The sequence below is a fragment of the Hakea prostrata genome, chromosome 1 (genome assembly GCF_041222555.1).
Source record: "Hakea prostrata isolate BN-2017 chromosome 1, UWA_Hpros_2, whole genome shotgun sequence".
NCBI classification, from domain to species: Eukaryota; Viridiplantae; Streptophyta; class Magnoliopsida; order Proteales; family Proteaceae; genus Hakea; species Hakea prostrata.
The window spans coordinates 79,561,962-79,579,600 of NC_142600.1; the positions used below are offsets into that span (position 1 = coordinate 79,561,962).

The window sequence follows — 17,639 nt, forward strand, 5'->3', positions numbered from 1 at the left end:
AGTACTCTCATAATTGAAAAGGTGAATAATAGTAGAGTTGTCCCCTTCAATAATTACTTCTGTGAGTGGGACAGGCTTGTTTTTTTCTTCTTTATGTATTATTGTCCTTCACATCTTAATGGTGTATAAAAACTGTTGGGATAATTGTATTACAAATTCTTCAAATACATAAAAATGAAATTGCAATACAATTGAGAGATGAAGATCTTTAGCAAATCCGAAGAGCTTGAAGTTATAACTGAACAAACCACCGATCGATGAGGTTGAGTCACACCTTGAGTGCTGTCTTTAAGGTAATTGATGAACACTACTACCAAGGGTTCTTCGTACTACCACCTCCAAGATAAAGCAACCTCTAACTAGAAGATGAGGTAGTTCTTCTAGTCCCTTCAATGAGTCAAAAGCTAGAGCACAACACTTAGACAACTCAAGAAATAAATGAACTTTATAAAACAAATAATGTGAGTAAGGAATGTCTATATTTACACACCACATGCAAGGAAGGGTTGGGTTTATATAGGCCCAAACCTCACCTTACACCCCTTAGGATTCTTAAGACAATGAATTGGATTTAATCCATTAAATAACCTCAACCCTACTTATGGTAATGGCCATGAATGGTCATGAAGTTGAAATGAAAATTGATGGTCAAGAGTTAGAATTGAAGTAAATTCCACCCTTCAAATAACCCCACCTCATCACCATGATTAAGACCATTAAGACCCATGACCAATGTCATGAAGAGCCTCATAACCAAAGTCATGAAGGACCTCCTTTACTCATGGTGTCTCATTACCACCCTTAACCTCATGGGTCCCACACACTAACAAAATAATTAAATAAAAGAAATGCAAAAGTTAAATTTTTAATAGAAAACCTAACAAAAACTTTTAAGGTTCCATGCAAAATGTCCATTTTAACTTTTACTAGAATAAAGAAGTTAAAAAAATAAGAAGACGGTATTACATTTATTTAAAAAAAACTTATGAAATATAAATTTTATCCTTATATTCTACTTATTTTGGATTTTAAAGGGTCTGGTCTTCACGAGATGACATGATAAACAAGTGATAATAAATCTCAAGTTATTTTGGGGGATTTTTGGAAATACACAGAGCTACTGCATCATTTGAAAGAGTTAACAGTAATTTTATAAAGATCAGGATATAATTAGTAATTAAATTATATTATAAGGTACAAAAGTAATTATCCGAAGAAAATTCCAATCCTGCCGGAGCGCTGTAACTCGGGATTTTTTTTTTTTTGGTAAAGCTGTAACTCGGGATTGACCGCCAGAAGTGAGGAGTCTCTCTCTCCCCTTCTCTCAGAAAACTAGAAAAGGAAATATGCAAAGACCGATTACCGTGGGTCCTCTGTACGGTTTTATAGATTTCTTTCGTAGAAATGAGTTGATGGCGAGCCGAATGGTTGTTACCAAAAAAAAAGAAAAGAAAAAGCGAGGCTAATGGTAAGCTGTGACGCAGATCGGAGAGGGTGAGGTTTTGTTCATCGAAGGGATCCGGAAGCATCAGCGACGGAATTGAATGCTAGAATGGATGTTGCAGGAGGAGCAAAGGGTCGGATGAGGAACAAGGATAGAGGAGATTTGGCGGGAATCTTGAGGAAATCTTGGTATCGTTTAAGGCTATCTGTGAGGGACCCATCTAGGGTTCCAACCTGGGATGCCATTGTTCTTACAGCTGCAAGTCCCGAGCAAGCTGCCCTTTACGAATGGCAGCTCCAGCGAGCCAAGCGTATGGGGCGGATCGCTACCTCCACTGTCACCCTTGCTGTTCCTGACCCTGACGGTGCTCGCATTGGCTCCGGTGCTGCCACTCTCAATGCCATTGCTGCCCTTGCTGCACATTTTGAGAAGCTGAGACCTGGCGCATGCCCACAGGTATTCTCATCATTTCCTTTGCTTTACTGTTTTACTGTTGTGTGGCACGTTTTGAACTCGATGCTTTTGAATCTTGAATCTCTCTCGCGGATTTTTCAAGAACCAGATCACTGCACTGGATATTTTTATGAATTTCTCTGTCAATTTTGCTTACACGTTGCACTTTACTTGTATTGGGATGTCCTACTTATATAGTTCCTTCCCGGCTGAGGGTACTTATATATTCTACATTTTCTAATTACTCAATATCATTAAAATAGGAATTATAAAAATGCTCATATTCGATATGGAGAAAGCGTTGGGTTGGGTTGTTAGTTCTGGGGAACTTGATTATATCGACTATAAGTCATTTTTAATTCTGTACCAGGAGTGCTGGGTTGTCCTGTAAATCTTTTACATAAATCAGAATAAACTCAACTTAACAATCCAGTATGGCTAGGGTGAGGTTTAGTATGTTACTGGAAAAACCAGAGTCCAAATCCTCTCCACCGAGGCAGGCTGTCCACCCATCCTCCCACCCTCCCAGTGGGTCTGCCACGGGCAGGCCCATGTGTGAGGGTGGAGGGATGGGAGGAAGGGCTGGTTGGTGGAGAGGATCTGCACTAGAAAAACCAAGGGTCTGGATTTTGGTTGTTGAATAGTTTTAGGATGAGTTGCCAAAAGAGGGATGATAGCTATTTACATAATGTGATTGAGTCCTAAGATAGAACATTCCGTATAAAGCTGACTTGTTTTATTTCGCCAGCTTTAGATGAGTAGCTGATGATGTATTTTGTCTATGTGAAAGGCTGTCACTGTTGTTTCTCTCTTTCGCTTTGTAAAACAGGCCATCCATTGCTCCATATGCAATATTTGTAAGGGGAATTACTCTGGCAGCACAGCACCTGAGTGTGCCAATGCCAATGGGAGAGGCAAAAGCATCTAGAGGGCATGCTTTGTGCCTTCCGTGTGTTTGGTTGTAGGGGCCACATCCCCACTCTAAGCCATTTCCCTTTCATGGAAATATATTATTACTGTTATAGAGAAGGCAAGAAGAATTAAAAGCAGAAAAATATTACCCAACTCCTTCAAAGAGAAAAAAAATGAGTTTAGATGCTTCATGCCACCATGAACATTTGGAAACTCAGATGAGGCTCTTTGATAATATTTGCATTTGAAAAGCTTTTGAGAGGAAAGTTATTGTTTCTGACTTGGAGGGGGAAAAAAAGAAAATGAAAAAAGAAAAGCAAAGTTAATCGTTGTTAGAAAAGTTATTGTTAGAACAAACACCACGAAGTAGCGAATCGAAAAAGAAACAAAAAAACGAAAACACACAGAGATTTAACGTGGTTCACACACCGATGTTGTATGCTACGTCCACGGGCGAAGAAAAAGAGTTTTTCGATTATGTAGAAGAAGAACAAAAAGAGATTTCACAACCAATCGCTAAGAACGGCGTTACAAGAACTCTCACCCAAAACCTTATATATATATACACACACACATAGACTCCAATCGGGTAAACAGGTCGGGTAGTATCGTACCACGGGGGCTCCACCCCCCGTATCCCCTCCACAAACCGAGATCAATGGTGCGCTTTAGGCTTGAGCCTATTGACCCAAGCCCTCTGCTTCCACCACAGATCTCCCACGAAAACGGGTCATTCGGGTCGCCCACCAAAATATGTTGGTGCGGGTCCATCTGCCAAAATTGGGGTACAAGAATTCGAGCCAAAACATAACAGTTATTATATTCCTTCAAATCAAAGCATACTGAAGAGCTATACTTTCTAAGTGCTCAAGCTATTCTTGACCCCAACCTGGCGATTATAGGTAGCATCATCATGTTTTTGATGAACAAGATATACTTTTATTATGCTAGTACAACAATCGTGTGAAGCTACATTGGATCCCAAAGAAGACAAATGTTATCGATAATGCTAGAAGAGCCAAAAATGAACTCATAATACCCACCTACTTCCCTCTAAGCAATCCTACTTGAGTCCATACTTGAGATGAGCCCAACCTATGTGTGTCTTTCCTCACTACTTTGGTCATTATAGACTTTCTTCTATCTCATATACAACCTTCAGTTTGAACCAATCATTACCTCATAGTGGTGCATCACAAGGCGTCTGTTGGATGTGACCCTTGCTGCCTCAAATGACTCTCTTAAAGCTTCTCATCCATGAGGCTACCCTCAACTCAGCTCTAATTTCTTCCTTCCTTAGTTAATCCATCTTAGTCTTGGTATGTGTGTGCTGCTTCATATGGAGGCTACTTCCTACTTGCTGTATATCCTTCTTCACATCCTCATCTCCTGCACGGTTAGGTTATCTAGTTGCTGCTTCTTAACTGCCCGACACTCTGCACCAAACTCACGTTCTTGCTATGCAATTTTATGATGTCATAATCCAAATAAATAGGGTCAGCCACATTAATAAATGAATATGTATTATCTGCAGGTTGCAAATGTAGCTACCTCTGATGACCATTCAGAATGTTCTAAACTTTGGACACTAAGCCTTGACTGGTTGTTTCACATGTGTTACCATGCACAAGCACTGTATTTGATTAGTTACATATTTTCTGCAGGTTGCAAACATTGAGAATGGAAGTTCAGGCACTTCAGCTCCAGAGGAAAGGTCCAACCAAGGGATCTCTCTACTTTCAATGGCCTCCACCATTGGCAAAAAGCATATACTCTTACTTCATGCTGGAGGTGACTCTAAAAGGGTCCCATGGGCTAATCCAATGGGAAAAGTGTTCCTACCACTTCCATATTTGGCAGAAGATGACCATGATGGGCCAGTTCCACTGCTTTTTGACCATATACTTGCAATTTCTTCCTGTGCAAGACCAGCGTTTGAGAACAAAGGTTACCATGTCAGTGCCTCTTATACTGTCATTTGAATGAAAAGCTGTCTCTTCATTTGTTTGTGCCCGTTGATTGAGTCCTTATAAAGACCCAGCCATTCTAAATTTCTTCTGTACGTTAAGAAGAAATTGAAAAGAAAGGAAACGTCATCATTATGTGAGTGTTAGTATATACATGAAATGACCTCAGATGGTTTACACTTGTGTACATAACTGAGCATGTGAAACCTTGGTTGGTTCCAATATCTTACTGTGGTTGATCTTTTGTTGTTTATAAAGTATTGGGGATAAAGAATCTACTGTTATCTCATAAATTTTCTATTAGCTGTCCTCAGGATCTTCTGTCTCATATCCTTATTGCTAAACAATAAGACTGCAGTCAATAGGACGGAAATTCTTGGTGTCCAATGCCATTTGAATTGGCTTGATATCTCTGTGGCATAAAGTTGGAGGTTGAGGGCGGGAGAGAGAGAATACTGCTATATAGTATTGGCTGAGCATGTTCATGTGAAGAATTTGTTGTGGAGGGTCAAGTAAATTAATAACTGAAGGGTGTTTGGGGGGGGGGGGAAGAGAGGGGTTGTTTCCTCTACTTTGTCAGTTAATCTCAAGTTCGTTTGTGGTGGTAATTGTAATATTTCACTGGTTTTCTCTAGTTATTTATATAAAAAAAACATTGCTAGGTATACTCAATGATGTGAACCTGGATCTAGGATTTGATTGATTGAGGACTAGCCCGTAGATCTAGGTCTTCCCTCAGGATCCTCTTCAAGAGAATTAGCCACCTTCAAGGGTTTGTAATACCCTATGGTTGAAGGTAATAGGTTGGTCTAGGGCTTCTAGGGTTTGGAAAGGTATAGTGTTAGGTTCGGCTAGGGTTTGGTGAACCAAGTCTGAAAACCTTGCTTTCCTGTTAATTTCAGAATTGGATATACAGTTGTAGGTTTTGGAATTTAGGGTTTTGACTGGAATTTAGGTTTCCAGGGTTTGGAAGGGGGCAAGGGTTAGGGTCAAGCGCTAATTGGGTAATAAGGATGCTAAACCTAAAAGAGCTTGAGGTTTGATGAAGGGTTGGGGTTTTGAAAATTCTAGGGTTAGGGTTTCCTATTGGAGAAGATAAGTTGCAGAGAATTCTAGGGTTTAGAGGGGAAGAATGGGGCTGGAACCTTAGGTCGAAGGTTGGGGACTGCGAAGGATTCTAATTTCTGAAGGGGAGGAGTCTAGGTCAAGGGGATGGGGCAATCTTAGGTCTAGAATGCTGCTGTTTTAATATCTAGATTACCTGGTCTTCTCTCAGGTAGGAATTCTGATTGATTTCCTCCTTTACACTTTAAAGCGATTCCTAGAAATTGGAGGATGATCCAATGGATGGATTCCCTCAAATTAAATTTGTGTGCAGTAAATGATGAATATTTAGTAAAATTGCAATAATTTTAGAACACTTTCTTGCTTTAATGGAGAAGAGAAAGAATAAGAATAAGGGAAAGAAAAGGGCATTCTGGCTCACAATGTGAAGTGTTTAGATGGATCAAACACCAATTAGCTTTCATTGACCACAGGGCTTCCTTGACCAGACACAAGGTTCTTTTCAATGAGCAAAATGCTTTTCATAACCAAAATCTGCATACCAAGCTAAATCCCTTGCAAACTTGTATAGAAAACTAAAAAATAAATTCAGAAAACTGAAAAGCAAAGGCCTAGCCCAATGCTTAACTAATATGATAAATAGGTAGCGTAAACTGACTAAAAAACTGAGATAACAAAGGAAACTAACACAACAAAGGGCGGGACCTATAGAACCCTTATCCTGTTGAAGTTTATTTTTTTGTTAACACAGATGTCCAGGTCCTTCCTGCGGGTCCATACTCACCCCACAACTGCTGGGGCCGGATCATACTAGGGTTGAATGAGAACTGTTCAACTTTCACTAAAAGCAGTAAAGAGCACTAACCGCCACTGTGTGAGTGGCCCCAAGGGTATGATGAGTCGAACTTACGACTGCACCCTCCCTTAGGCAATCATCTCTTGCCAACTTGGTTACCCCCTTGGGGTTTTCCTAACTGAAACACTTAATAACAATTAAAATAAAGAAAGAGAGTTACTTGACTAAGTTATCCTGTATGCTGTGCCTCTTCCCACATTATGTGTCCTTTAAAGTGGGCATTACAATGAAAACCCATAGGATCAAAGCCTCAATGCATATATAACCCTACCCAAGGGCTTATTTTTAACAAAATAAGTCCATTTAGGTGATTTATCTGCATCAACAGTCATCTCAATGAGGTTGTTGGTGCTCCATTCAATCTTTATGGTACTAATGAATTGAATGGAAAAAAATTGTTTTCCTTTCTGGATTTTTTTAAGTGATCATTTTACTGCAGATGAATTGGGTACTTATTTCTTTTCATTTTGTTTCCTTTCATTCTGTTTTTATCATAATACTTCAATTGTCAGGGGTTTCGTATCTAGGTTTCAATTTACCCATTTGGGTTTAAAATGTTTGCAAGTTTGACCTTTTTCAGATGTCATTGAATAAAAAGGAGAGAGTATCCAACCTGACCTCAACCTTAACCTTCAAGGAAGGAGACTTGCAATTTATCCTTGCCAAGAGATCTCCAATAAATAAATTTCTTCTTGTTTAATGCTTTGTTGATTTATTTTTTTGGCCTCTTCTTGTATTATAATTTACTGTTGTGACATTATGAAATCTTAATAGGAACTCTTTTGTCCTCTAGGTGGTCTATTCATTATGACTGGAGATGTGCTTCCATGTTTCGATGCTTCTAATATGGTTCTTCCAGAAGATAGACCCTGCATTATTACTGTGCCCATCACCATAGACATTGCTTCCAACCATGGTGTTATTGTAGCTGCAAAAACTGGGATCATGGAGCAAACTTATTCACTCTGTACGGTTGAGAATCTTTTACAGAAACCCACTGTAAATAAGCTTGTTGAGAACCAGGCTCTTCTACCTGATGGTAGAACATTGCTTGATACAGGAATAATAGCTGTTAGAGGCAAAGCATGGCTTGATCTTCTTATGCTGTCAAGTTCCAGTGAAACAATGATTCTTGAGCTTCTGAAGAGCAGAGCAGAGGCAAGTTTCTGTCTTCCGTTGGTGTGTTAGTTAACAGATAGTAACCACTTATTAGGTGCACTCTGTGCCCATTCATTATTTCTCTTCTAATATTTGGTACTTACAGCCTGATGCTTTGGCGGACAGTATGCATTTCATTACTACTGTGCTTCCTTGTAATTTGCATGAGCTAAATTATGAGTATATTAGTGATGTGCTCTATCTGTAGGCTCATAATTCTTTTAATCATTAAATTAGGGTTTATTGGTGGTTTTTTTGGGTTTTTTTTTGGGGGGGGGGGGGTCGAAAATCTCTTAGATACACTCTTAATTTGCATAATTATGACTTCACATGTAAGTGAATGTAGTTTTACAGGAAAACGGAATGCCAAGTAGAATCTCTTTGTTCTTGCTGTCCAGGTTATGTTTTGTTGGCTGAATCGAATGGGCCTTTTGAAATATTAAACCAAAGGAAAAGTAGCTAGACTAAAAGCTCATAGTTGCAATACAGAAAACAGGTCCTGGAGCATCCTGGTGTTTGACACTGTTAGAGGGGTTTATATATTTATGATCATTGGGTTATTTTTGGTTTTTACTCTCTTCCTAGTTCATTTTGTCTTTCCAGTAGTTCTTCTAGATATATTTAGTTTCTCTGACCTAAGCTGTTGCCTTGTGATTGAACTTTACTTCCAACTCCCGAGTTGTAAAAAATGGTATTTGATTAGAAAAATGGATGGATTGAACATTTATTGTTATATGGCAAACCACAGCATTGATAGTTCATTTTGGCAGTAGAGTGAAACTTCTTCCCCTCTAAAACTATTGTTATTTGTTATATTCCACACTCTGATATGTCTATTTTTGCTTCTGCTGAAGTTTGGATCAAGTGGTTTTAGGGGATAGAGAATAAATAGCTTTTCATTTATATATTAACTTTTTTTGAAAAATACACAGATGAGCTTATATGAAGATTTAGTGGCGGCTTGGGTACCTGCTAAACATGAGTGGTTGAAGCATCGTCCTTTGGGAAAAGAACTACTTAGTGGATTGGGAAATCAAACAATGTTCAGCTATTGTGCCTGTATGTTAATGCTCAACTATATTATCAGAATGTTACTATCATTGTAGTACTACCACAAGAAAGCCAAAATGATTGTGACTCTGTCATGTTCTGTCTTTCATATATCTGGAACTTGTTTATCTTTGTTTCAATTTCCTTGATTTTTATATGATGTTCTGTTTGTATCGTATATAATAGAACAAGTAATAGAAAGCATGAGAATTTAGACGTTAGATATTTTTGTGTTAAGTTGCAGAAACTATAGACTGTGCTTGGTTTAGAGCCTCCAGTGCTAAAATTCAGTATCTTAACATCAATTACAACGTAGCCTTATCCCAACTGAATGGTTCAGTTACATTGGTCATTGCTCTTCAATCAACTCTTTCAAGGCATACAAGATATGAACCCTAAGCTCTGCATGCCTTTCCTCACCAGTTCACTTATAGAATAGTTGTTTTTGGCCAGGCCAGTGAATCTAAATGAATCACTTCTCTAAACTGGACGATCTCAAGGCCTCCATTGAACATGATCATGCGATCAATTTCTTGTAGCTTATCATGTATAGGGGCTACTTCCAACTGAGCCCTAAGATTATGATTCCATAACTTAGCCATTCTAGTCTTGTCGGACATCCATCTCAACAACATCATCTGCACTGCACTTAGTTTACCTATTAGACACTTCTCTGTTGCTGACCATTCCTCACCACACACCATAGCTGGTTCTATGGAAATCATATTGAATTTTTCTTTGAGCTTTAAGGAGCATGCCAGTCACACCTCATTCATCATATTTTAATTCTTTGAAAAAAACCATCCTCTATATTCCCTTCTTAATTACAGTAGACCAGGTGTCTAAATGATCAGCTTGAGGCATCTCCTTATCCTTATTATGGATTACCCTCTTCAACCGCCATAGTGTGGCTTAGTGGTTCATCTTTGTTCTACTAGTTTTAAGACTGAACTACCATAAGCACCACCATTTCTCATTGTAGTCATCACATCATCATACATAACTTTAGTTATTTCCATGTATTTACTTGGCAGGGTCTCTTCTCCAATATGTACAAGATTAGCTCTCTGGATTATTTCACATGCCTTTTCTAGGTCAATAAAGACTATATGGAGGTCCATCTCACCTGTCTAAGCCTTTCCATGAGTCTCCTAGGTAAGAATAAAACTTCCATTGTGGATCTTCCTAGCATAAAGCGAAATGTATTATCCAAAATAGTAGTTTCCTTACTCAGGTGGGTATCAATAACCCTTACCTGTAGCTTTCATGTACAACTCATAATTTTTATGCCTATAGTTATTGTAGCTCTGAATATCACTTTAATTTTGTAAATTGTGACCATACTTCAGTTTCTTAAGATATTTTATATAATTCAAAATTTCCCCTTTTCATCTGTAACTCTGATTTGACCCCACACCTCTCATGATAAGATACCCTAGAAAATGGAGGATGCTGCTAGTGATAAGAAACCTGGCAAGGCTGATACATAAGCTGCTTGTAAAGTTAATTTTAAAGTTGCAGAATCTTATCCTGTAATCCGGTGATGAAAATGTTGAGAAGAAACTCCTATGCATGAAGTGCAAGGTTATGAGGGTAGAATTAAAATACATGGAACTGATGTAGGATCTTGCAAAATGAATTTAGTGGAAGTGAACTAAAGTATTGGGGATCATAATATTAAGTTAGGTCTATGGATGCCATTTAAACCCCTTATTAGGAATATTTCTCCAACTCATAATATTTTCATAATACCAATAAAAATTTGATTAAATGAATAAATAGAATAAGATTAATATTATTATATTCGATAAATCTTAAAAAATGCATGGATCCCTGAGTCCCTAAATCCTTCTTTCAGAATTTGCCAAATCCAGTGCGGATTTATGTCAGATTCTGACAGCTTAACCTGCAGGCTGCGACCTGATAAAATAGCAACTAGGACGTCTCCCAATTTGTGTGTGTGTGTGTGTGTGGGGGGGGGGGTTAGAACTATTTTCTGGAATGAAATAATTACATTTGTTTGAGCTCTTGTGTTCATATTGGATGGAATATATTTACATCATCTGTTTTAAGTTCTCTCTTATTGTCTATGCCTCTTAAAAGTTCTACTCAATTTCTCTTTCTTTATGTTGACAGATGACCTTTCATTCCTTCACTTCGGAACCTCCAGTGAAGTTCTGGATCACCTAGGATCTGGTTCAGGGCTTGTAGGTCGAAGGCACTTGTGTTCTATTCCAGCGACTACTGAATCAGATATTGCAGCTTCTGCTGTTATCCTTTCAAGTAAGATTTCACCTGGGGTCTCAGTTGGGGAGGAATCTCTCGTTTATGATTCATCACTTGCTGGTGGAATACAGATAGGCTCCAACTGTATAATTGTTGGAGTTAATATCCCACGAGGCATTACAGATTTGACTATGGGTGATTTTCAGTTCATACTGCCGCATCGCCATTGTCTTTGGGAGGTTCCCTTATTTGGACGTACAGAAAAAGTTATTGTCTATTGTGGCCTTCATGATAATCCAAAACTTTCACTTTCCAATGGGACCTTTTGTGGGATGCCTTGGAAGAATTTCTTACAAGATTTAGGCATTCAAGAAAGTGATGCTTGGAGCTCATCAGGTACACAGGAGAAGTGCTTGTGGAATGCAAAGATATTCCCTGTCCTACCCTATTTTGAGATGCTTAGTTTGGCAATGTGGTTGATGGGCTTGAGCAATCAGGAGAACAAGTCTATGCTGCAGTTGTGGAGAAGCTCAGATCGTTTCAGTTTGGAAGAGTTGCATAGATCAATAGATTTTCCACAGCTTTGCTTGGGCTCCAGTAAGCATCAAGCAGATCTTGCGGCTGGAATTGCGAAAGCTTGCATTAGTTATGGGTTGCTTGGGCGCAACTTGTTCCGGTTGTGTGAAGAAATTTTACAAAATGAAGTATCAGGGGTCAAAATTTGTGAAGAATTTGGGCTCCTCTGTTCAAATTCCCAAGCTCAAAGCACAAGGATTCTTCCGAAAAGCAGGGCATACCAAGTGCAGGTTGATCTTCTTCGGGCATGTGGAGAAGAAACAAGAGCTTGCACGTTGGAGCCACATGTTTGGGATGCAGTTGCTAACGAGACTGCTCTAGCGGTGAAGCACGAGTTTGGAGGTAATAGCTATGAAATGAATTTTATTCTATTTTATTTTATCATTTTGTCTTGAAGGAGAGTCAAAGGAGTGAATGAATCTGGGGATAAGGAATTTCCTTATCTGCTATGATTCAATGGTATTTTAATTGCATTGCTTGACTGATATCTGGTGGCATCTAAGGACTGGTTGGTTGCCCACCAATAGAACAAGCTTTCACTACTTTGTAGATTATAAGAAGAGGTTGAGTCTTCTGGACCACATGTCATTGCTGTGTGGTCACGAGTCAAGAAAATTGTTCCTTTGGTGGGTAACCTTGATGCAGCGCCTGATAAGAACCTACTAATCACTATGGAAATTAATGATAAAACAGTAGAAATTTACAAGGATAAACTGGTTTTAATGGTGCGAGTCACCCCCACACCTCACGGTGCCCCTCAGCCTACGGCTGCCCAAAACTCACACACATAACATTCGATCCTTTCTCCACTCAATTTCCTCTATTTATTACCCTTCAACTGACCCTAGTACTCTCTTTCCTCCACATGGTGTCATCCTAGGGCCCTAATACTACTGGCCCCTCGAAAATCACCTGGTCCTCAAGGTGATGGAAATTTTGAAGTTTAGTCTTCACATGTTTGCCACATAACCATGCTAATTCAGCATCTTGACTAGCCCTCCTTGGCAGCCCACAGATCCCAAATCCAAATATTCTAAGCAGTCCATACAGAGAAAAAGCTGGGAAGCTTCAGCTGATGGAAAGAACACACCATGAATAGCCATAGGAGCTGGGTTCAGAGAAGTAGAGAACAACTCACTCCCAAGTTCCAAAGTTGCACAAGGGTCCCGTACACTCGGCAAGAGGCACATATTGTCAAATTGAGGTTTTGGATTGAAAATAAAGAGAATTGTGTGTGCTGATTTCACCATTGCAACTCTGCCTACCGCTAATGAACGGAGGCAATTAAAAAACTTCTGCTCTTCATTGTTCAACAGATTCCTAGGTGCAGGATGTGAAGCAGTTAACCCATAAGCAATAGTAGGGTTGATGATTTCATCAAGCATCGGATTCACAATCCTCGTTGGCCCTTTCGTCAGCTCCTTGAGCCTCAAAGTAGCTGCCCAAGGATCGTCGATAACTGGTCCTGCAAGCACAACTATCACCACATTTTGGTCCTTTGGGAAAATAATCGATTGAGTGAGAGGCATCGGGGCTTTCGCGAGTGCCCTCTTTGGTACTGTTGTTCCAAACTTGTGTACAGTTCTGCACACCAAAGGAACAAATGTGCGAAAAACTTGGGGAGAATAGCATCAGATGTAGGGGTTTCCACTCGAGCGGATCGCTTTTGTCGCCATCAACGAGATCGACACCCGGCTCAACCGCAGTCGCTTCTCTCCCTCTGCCTCCGCCTCCACCTCCATCGTCAATAGTTTGTAAGGTTGAAGACGATGGTTTCCCCCTTTGTTGGCTTGGTCGAACTGCTGGTTTGGTGAAACCATGGTTCAAATTGGTCTCCTGGTTGGGTTTTGGTCCATCTGAAATATTTGGGCTCAAGTTAATGTTGAGAAGGCTTGGGTTTTGGGTAAACAAAATGGGCCAAGCTCATGATAGGTGTTTAAAAGGGGTGGGTCCAAATACTTAAAACCATGGGTTAAGAGAAATGGGTTGGCCGTTGGTTTAATAGAATATATTGGGCTTTGAGTCAAGAAAATGGAATGGCCCAAGATAATTCTTTTGAATGGGTTAGGCCTAAGCACTCCACAATTTTGGTTTAATAGAATATATTGGGCTTTGAGTCAAGAAAATGGAATGGGCCCAAGATAATTCTTTTGAATGGGTTAGGCCTAAGCACTTAAAATTGTGGATTAAGAAATATGGGTTGGATATTGGTTTAATAAAATAAGATGGGCTGGGGGTTAATGGAATGGGCTGGGCCCAAGTGGGTTTTTTGGGGAAACTGACGGCCCAATCTTTGAACTTGGATCTCTTGGGCTCTAAATCTGATACTATGCATACCTAAGTTGGGCCCAAAATATAAGATTCTTGGTCCTTAATGTCTGAACCAAACTCATAAACTGGTTTGGAGTGAGCCAAACTATCCCCCAAAACCCTCAAACTCCATCGTCTTCTCCCTTTTTTGTGAACAGAAATCTTCGCCGCCGCCTGCTGGTTTCTGCCAGGTGCTTCCGACCATCTTCCACTGCCCATGTGACCCTCGCTTCTCATTCCACTGCTAAGATCAATAGCCTCAACCATCAAACCTCTATTTGGCATTCTTCTCATGGTTTGGTGAGAAACAACTTCTGCAACTAATTGGCCACTTCCTGCGCACTTCCCTGCACCTGATCGAGGTGGTGCTGCGATTCCTCTTCTTGAAGAACCGATGCAGATTCGATATGAGGAATCTTTGCATCCTTCCCGTTACCGAAATTGATAACCAGCGCCTTCTTGAAGTTCGTCTAGGTAAATTCCATGCAGTTCTTGCAATAGATCCAGTCGAGTGCCTCTCCTTCCAAATGTTGGATCGCCACCCCCAACCATTGCTCTTCCTTGATTTGGTTCCCCCAGCAGAATAGAAGAACCTCTAGAATCAATCTCTGAACTTCTCCTTCACTAGAAAACGAAGGCAGTGCCATCACCTCCCTGGGATCGTGAATGCTCTGATGCTAGTTGATAAGAACCTACTAATCACTATGGAATTTAAGGATAAAACAATAGAAATTTACAAGGATAAACTGGTTTTAATGGTGCCAGTCACCCCCATGCCTCACGGTGCCCCTCAGCCTATGGCTGCCCAAAACTCACTCCACATAACATTCGATCCCTTTTCCACTCAATTTCCCCTCTATTTATTACCCCTCAACTAACCCTAATACTCTCTCCTCCACATGGCATCATCTTAGGGCCCTAACACACACCAAAAGTTACTGTTCATGCTACAATAATCTAGGAGATAATTCTTCATATTTGGTGGGTCCCAAGTCCGGCTAGCAAGGATTCAAATTTGGTGGGCCCCAAGTCTAGCTTGCAAGGAGATGAAATAGAAATTGTTCTGGTGGGAGTTTTATGTTAGTTTTAAATAACCAAGAGTCCTATAGTTGTTTTCATATTGAAGTATGTCTCCTTTTCTAATGAATCTGACTTGAGTCCTACATTGCAATATTTGCTGTCAATAAGGTTGTGATAAAATTCTTATATTATACACAAAGAATTCAAGAGATACCATCATAAATGCCATCATAACCATCATTATAATTAGTTCATTATACTATTACTGTATGTCGGCAGTTGAAGAAATTAAAAACGAGGTAGTGCAGAACCATTGCCAAATTAGACAATGGATTGGAAAGAAATTGGATCAAAGTTGTTTGCCAAGAAACTATTTGAAAGAAGTTGAAGAATAAATGAAACCCTAGATAAGATCTAAGAATATATCCTATTGGTAGTCATTTTTCTTTCTAACATTGGCAGGTTATGATAAATCATTACTAAGTCACTTTTCTGTTTTATGCACGCTATATTCATGTTCATGCTCATGCGTTAAACCTCACTGTCCTCGGGGCAGTCCATACAATGTTTTTCATTGTCAATTCTCAAATCCTGAAATTCTCTTTTTTAGCGGATTCCTAATTCAGACGTACTTGTCTTTTCCTCAGAAAATCTCTTAGAGTCTTCTGATGGTGTATCTCTATCAGAAGATGGAAAGAGAAGCCCTGATAATCTTGTTGAGAAAGCATTCTGCCTGAGAACAGCAAGGGTAGTGTTGCCAGTTCGTGTCGACTTTGTTGGTGGCTGGAGTGACACGCCTCCATGGAGCTTGGAGCGTTCTGGTTGTGTTTTGAATATGGCAATAAGCTTAGAAGGTTCTCTTCCAGTTGGAACAACAATAGAGACAACAATGACCAGTGGAGTGCGGATTTGTGATGACACTGAGAATCAGATACATATTGAAGATCTTAGCTCAATTACTACTCCTTTCTATCATGATGATCAATTTCGACTTGTCAAAGCTGCGCTACTTGTGACTGGTATTATTCATGATAAGAGCCTTTTGTCAATGGGCTTAGAGATCAGGACATGGTCCACGGCTCCACGTGGCAGTGGCCTAGGGACTTCCAGCATCCTAGCAGCAGCTGTTGTGAAAGGACTTTTGGAAATAATGAATGGAGATTGCGGTAATGAAAATGTTGCTCGACTTGTTTTGGTTGTGGAGCAGATCATGGGTACAGGAGGTGGGTGGCAGGACCAAATTGGAGGGCTGTATCCAGGTATTAAATTTACTTCAAGTTTTCCAGGAGTACCACTACGCCTTCAAGTGTTGCCCCTAGTGGCTTCATCCTCGTTAGTGTTGGAATTAGAGCAACGTTTACTTGTGGTTTTTACTGGCCAGGTAAGCTTCCTTCTTGCTTCTGGTGTTCAGCAGTTCACTCTGTTTCTAAATTCCAACTGCTTCATTGAAATGCCAAGACTTCAATTGACATATTTTTCACTTAATAATGCCTTCTCAAATAAGCATCCACAAGTGCAGCTGTTGATCACTTCCTCCTTTTAAGGTAGCAGAGCTAGGCTTATGTTGATTTTGAGTGTGGAAATGGGGAGGTAAATTTAGAATGGAAATATTGGAGAATGGGAGGTAATTTTTTTACTCTTTTTTTGGGAAAGAGAAGGAAGGTAAATTTAGAAAGGGAACATTGATCAGCTTGAATTTAAGCCTATCTAGTGCCTCAGTAGCTCCTGCTTCCTAAATTACTTCTAAGTTGTTCATTTTGTAATTTTTATTTTCTTTTGTTATTTCAGTAGCTTTATCTCAGCTACACATTACCCTGTTTGTGCTCTGTTTTCACCCACAAATCAGCTCCATAAAAAGATTCTACATGGAAGAAGTTCCAATTCTGTTGAATCTCATAATATTTCTGGTTTTACCTAAACCATTTATATATTGCAACCAAAGTGCAGGTCCGGCTTGCAAGGCAAGTGTTGCAGAAGGTGGTGATTCGTTATCTTCGACGTGATAACCTACTCATATCAAGTATAAAACGGCTCGCCGAACTAGCTAAGATCGGCCGAGAAGCTTTGATGAACGGTGACTTGGATGAGCTTGGACATATAATGATGGAGGCATGGAGGCTGCATCAAGAGTTGGACCCTTTTTGCAGCAATGAGTCAGTGGATAGGCTCTTTGCACTCGCTGATTGCTTTTGCTGTGGCTACAAGCTTGTGGGTGCTGGTGGTGGGGGTTTTGCTTTGCTGCTTGCAAAAGACATTGGCAGAGCCAAAGAACTTAGGCAATTGCTTGAAGAAGATTCAGATCTTGACATGAAAGTCTACAGTTGGAACATCTTTCTGGGGTAGTTATTGGATAGTCATTATTACAGATAATCTGTACTTTAGTGTCACGGTAAACTTAAGGTAGTTAAGAATAAAGGTCTATTTTGTCCTTTTAATATGAGTGTATAGCTGGCATCATGTCTGCCATACTTTATTTTGTGTAATAGTAATTTGACTTTCCATTTTGGAATATTTTTGTAGGGTAACCTTTTGAAGGTCTCTGCATATTACAAGTAGAGCCAACGGTCTGAGCCTTCCAATCCAGCATGGTTTCCAAATCAGA

The 17,639-nt window shown here is 39.8% G+C and overlaps 1 protein-coding gene across 3 annotated transcripts; it reads left to right on the forward strand.

The window, feature by feature from the left end:
* The first annotated feature begins 1,326 nt into the window (after positions 1-1,326).
* FKGP (L-fucokinase/GDP-L-fucose pyrophosphorylase) lies at positions 1,327-17,578 on the forward strand. 3 transcript variants are annotated; one of them, XM_089142641.1, is made up of 7 exons: positions 1,327-1,900; positions 4,474-4,756; positions 7,491-7,855; positions 8,788-8,914; positions 11,042-12,049; positions 15,685-16,418; positions 16,985-17,577. In XM_089142641.1, the coding sequence occupies exons 1-7, from the start codon at positions 1,553-1,555 to the stop codon at positions 17,378-17,380; spliced, it is 3,261 nt and encodes a 1,086-aa protein (XP_088998767.1). In that variant the 5' UTR covers positions 1,327-1,552; the 3' UTR covers positions 17,381-17,577. The 3 variants fall into 3 exon arrangements, with proteins under 3 accessions (XP_088998767.1, XP_088998768.1, XP_088998769.1); XM_089142642.1 differs by lacking the exon at positions 1,327-1,900 and having other exon boundaries at positions 4,677-4,764; positions 16,985-17,578; XM_089142643.1 differs by lacking the exons at positions 1,327-1,900; positions 4,474-4,756 and adding an exon at positions 4,781-4,912 and having other exon boundaries at positions 16,985-17,578.
* The last annotated feature ends 61 nt before the right edge of the window (positions 17,579-17,639 follow it).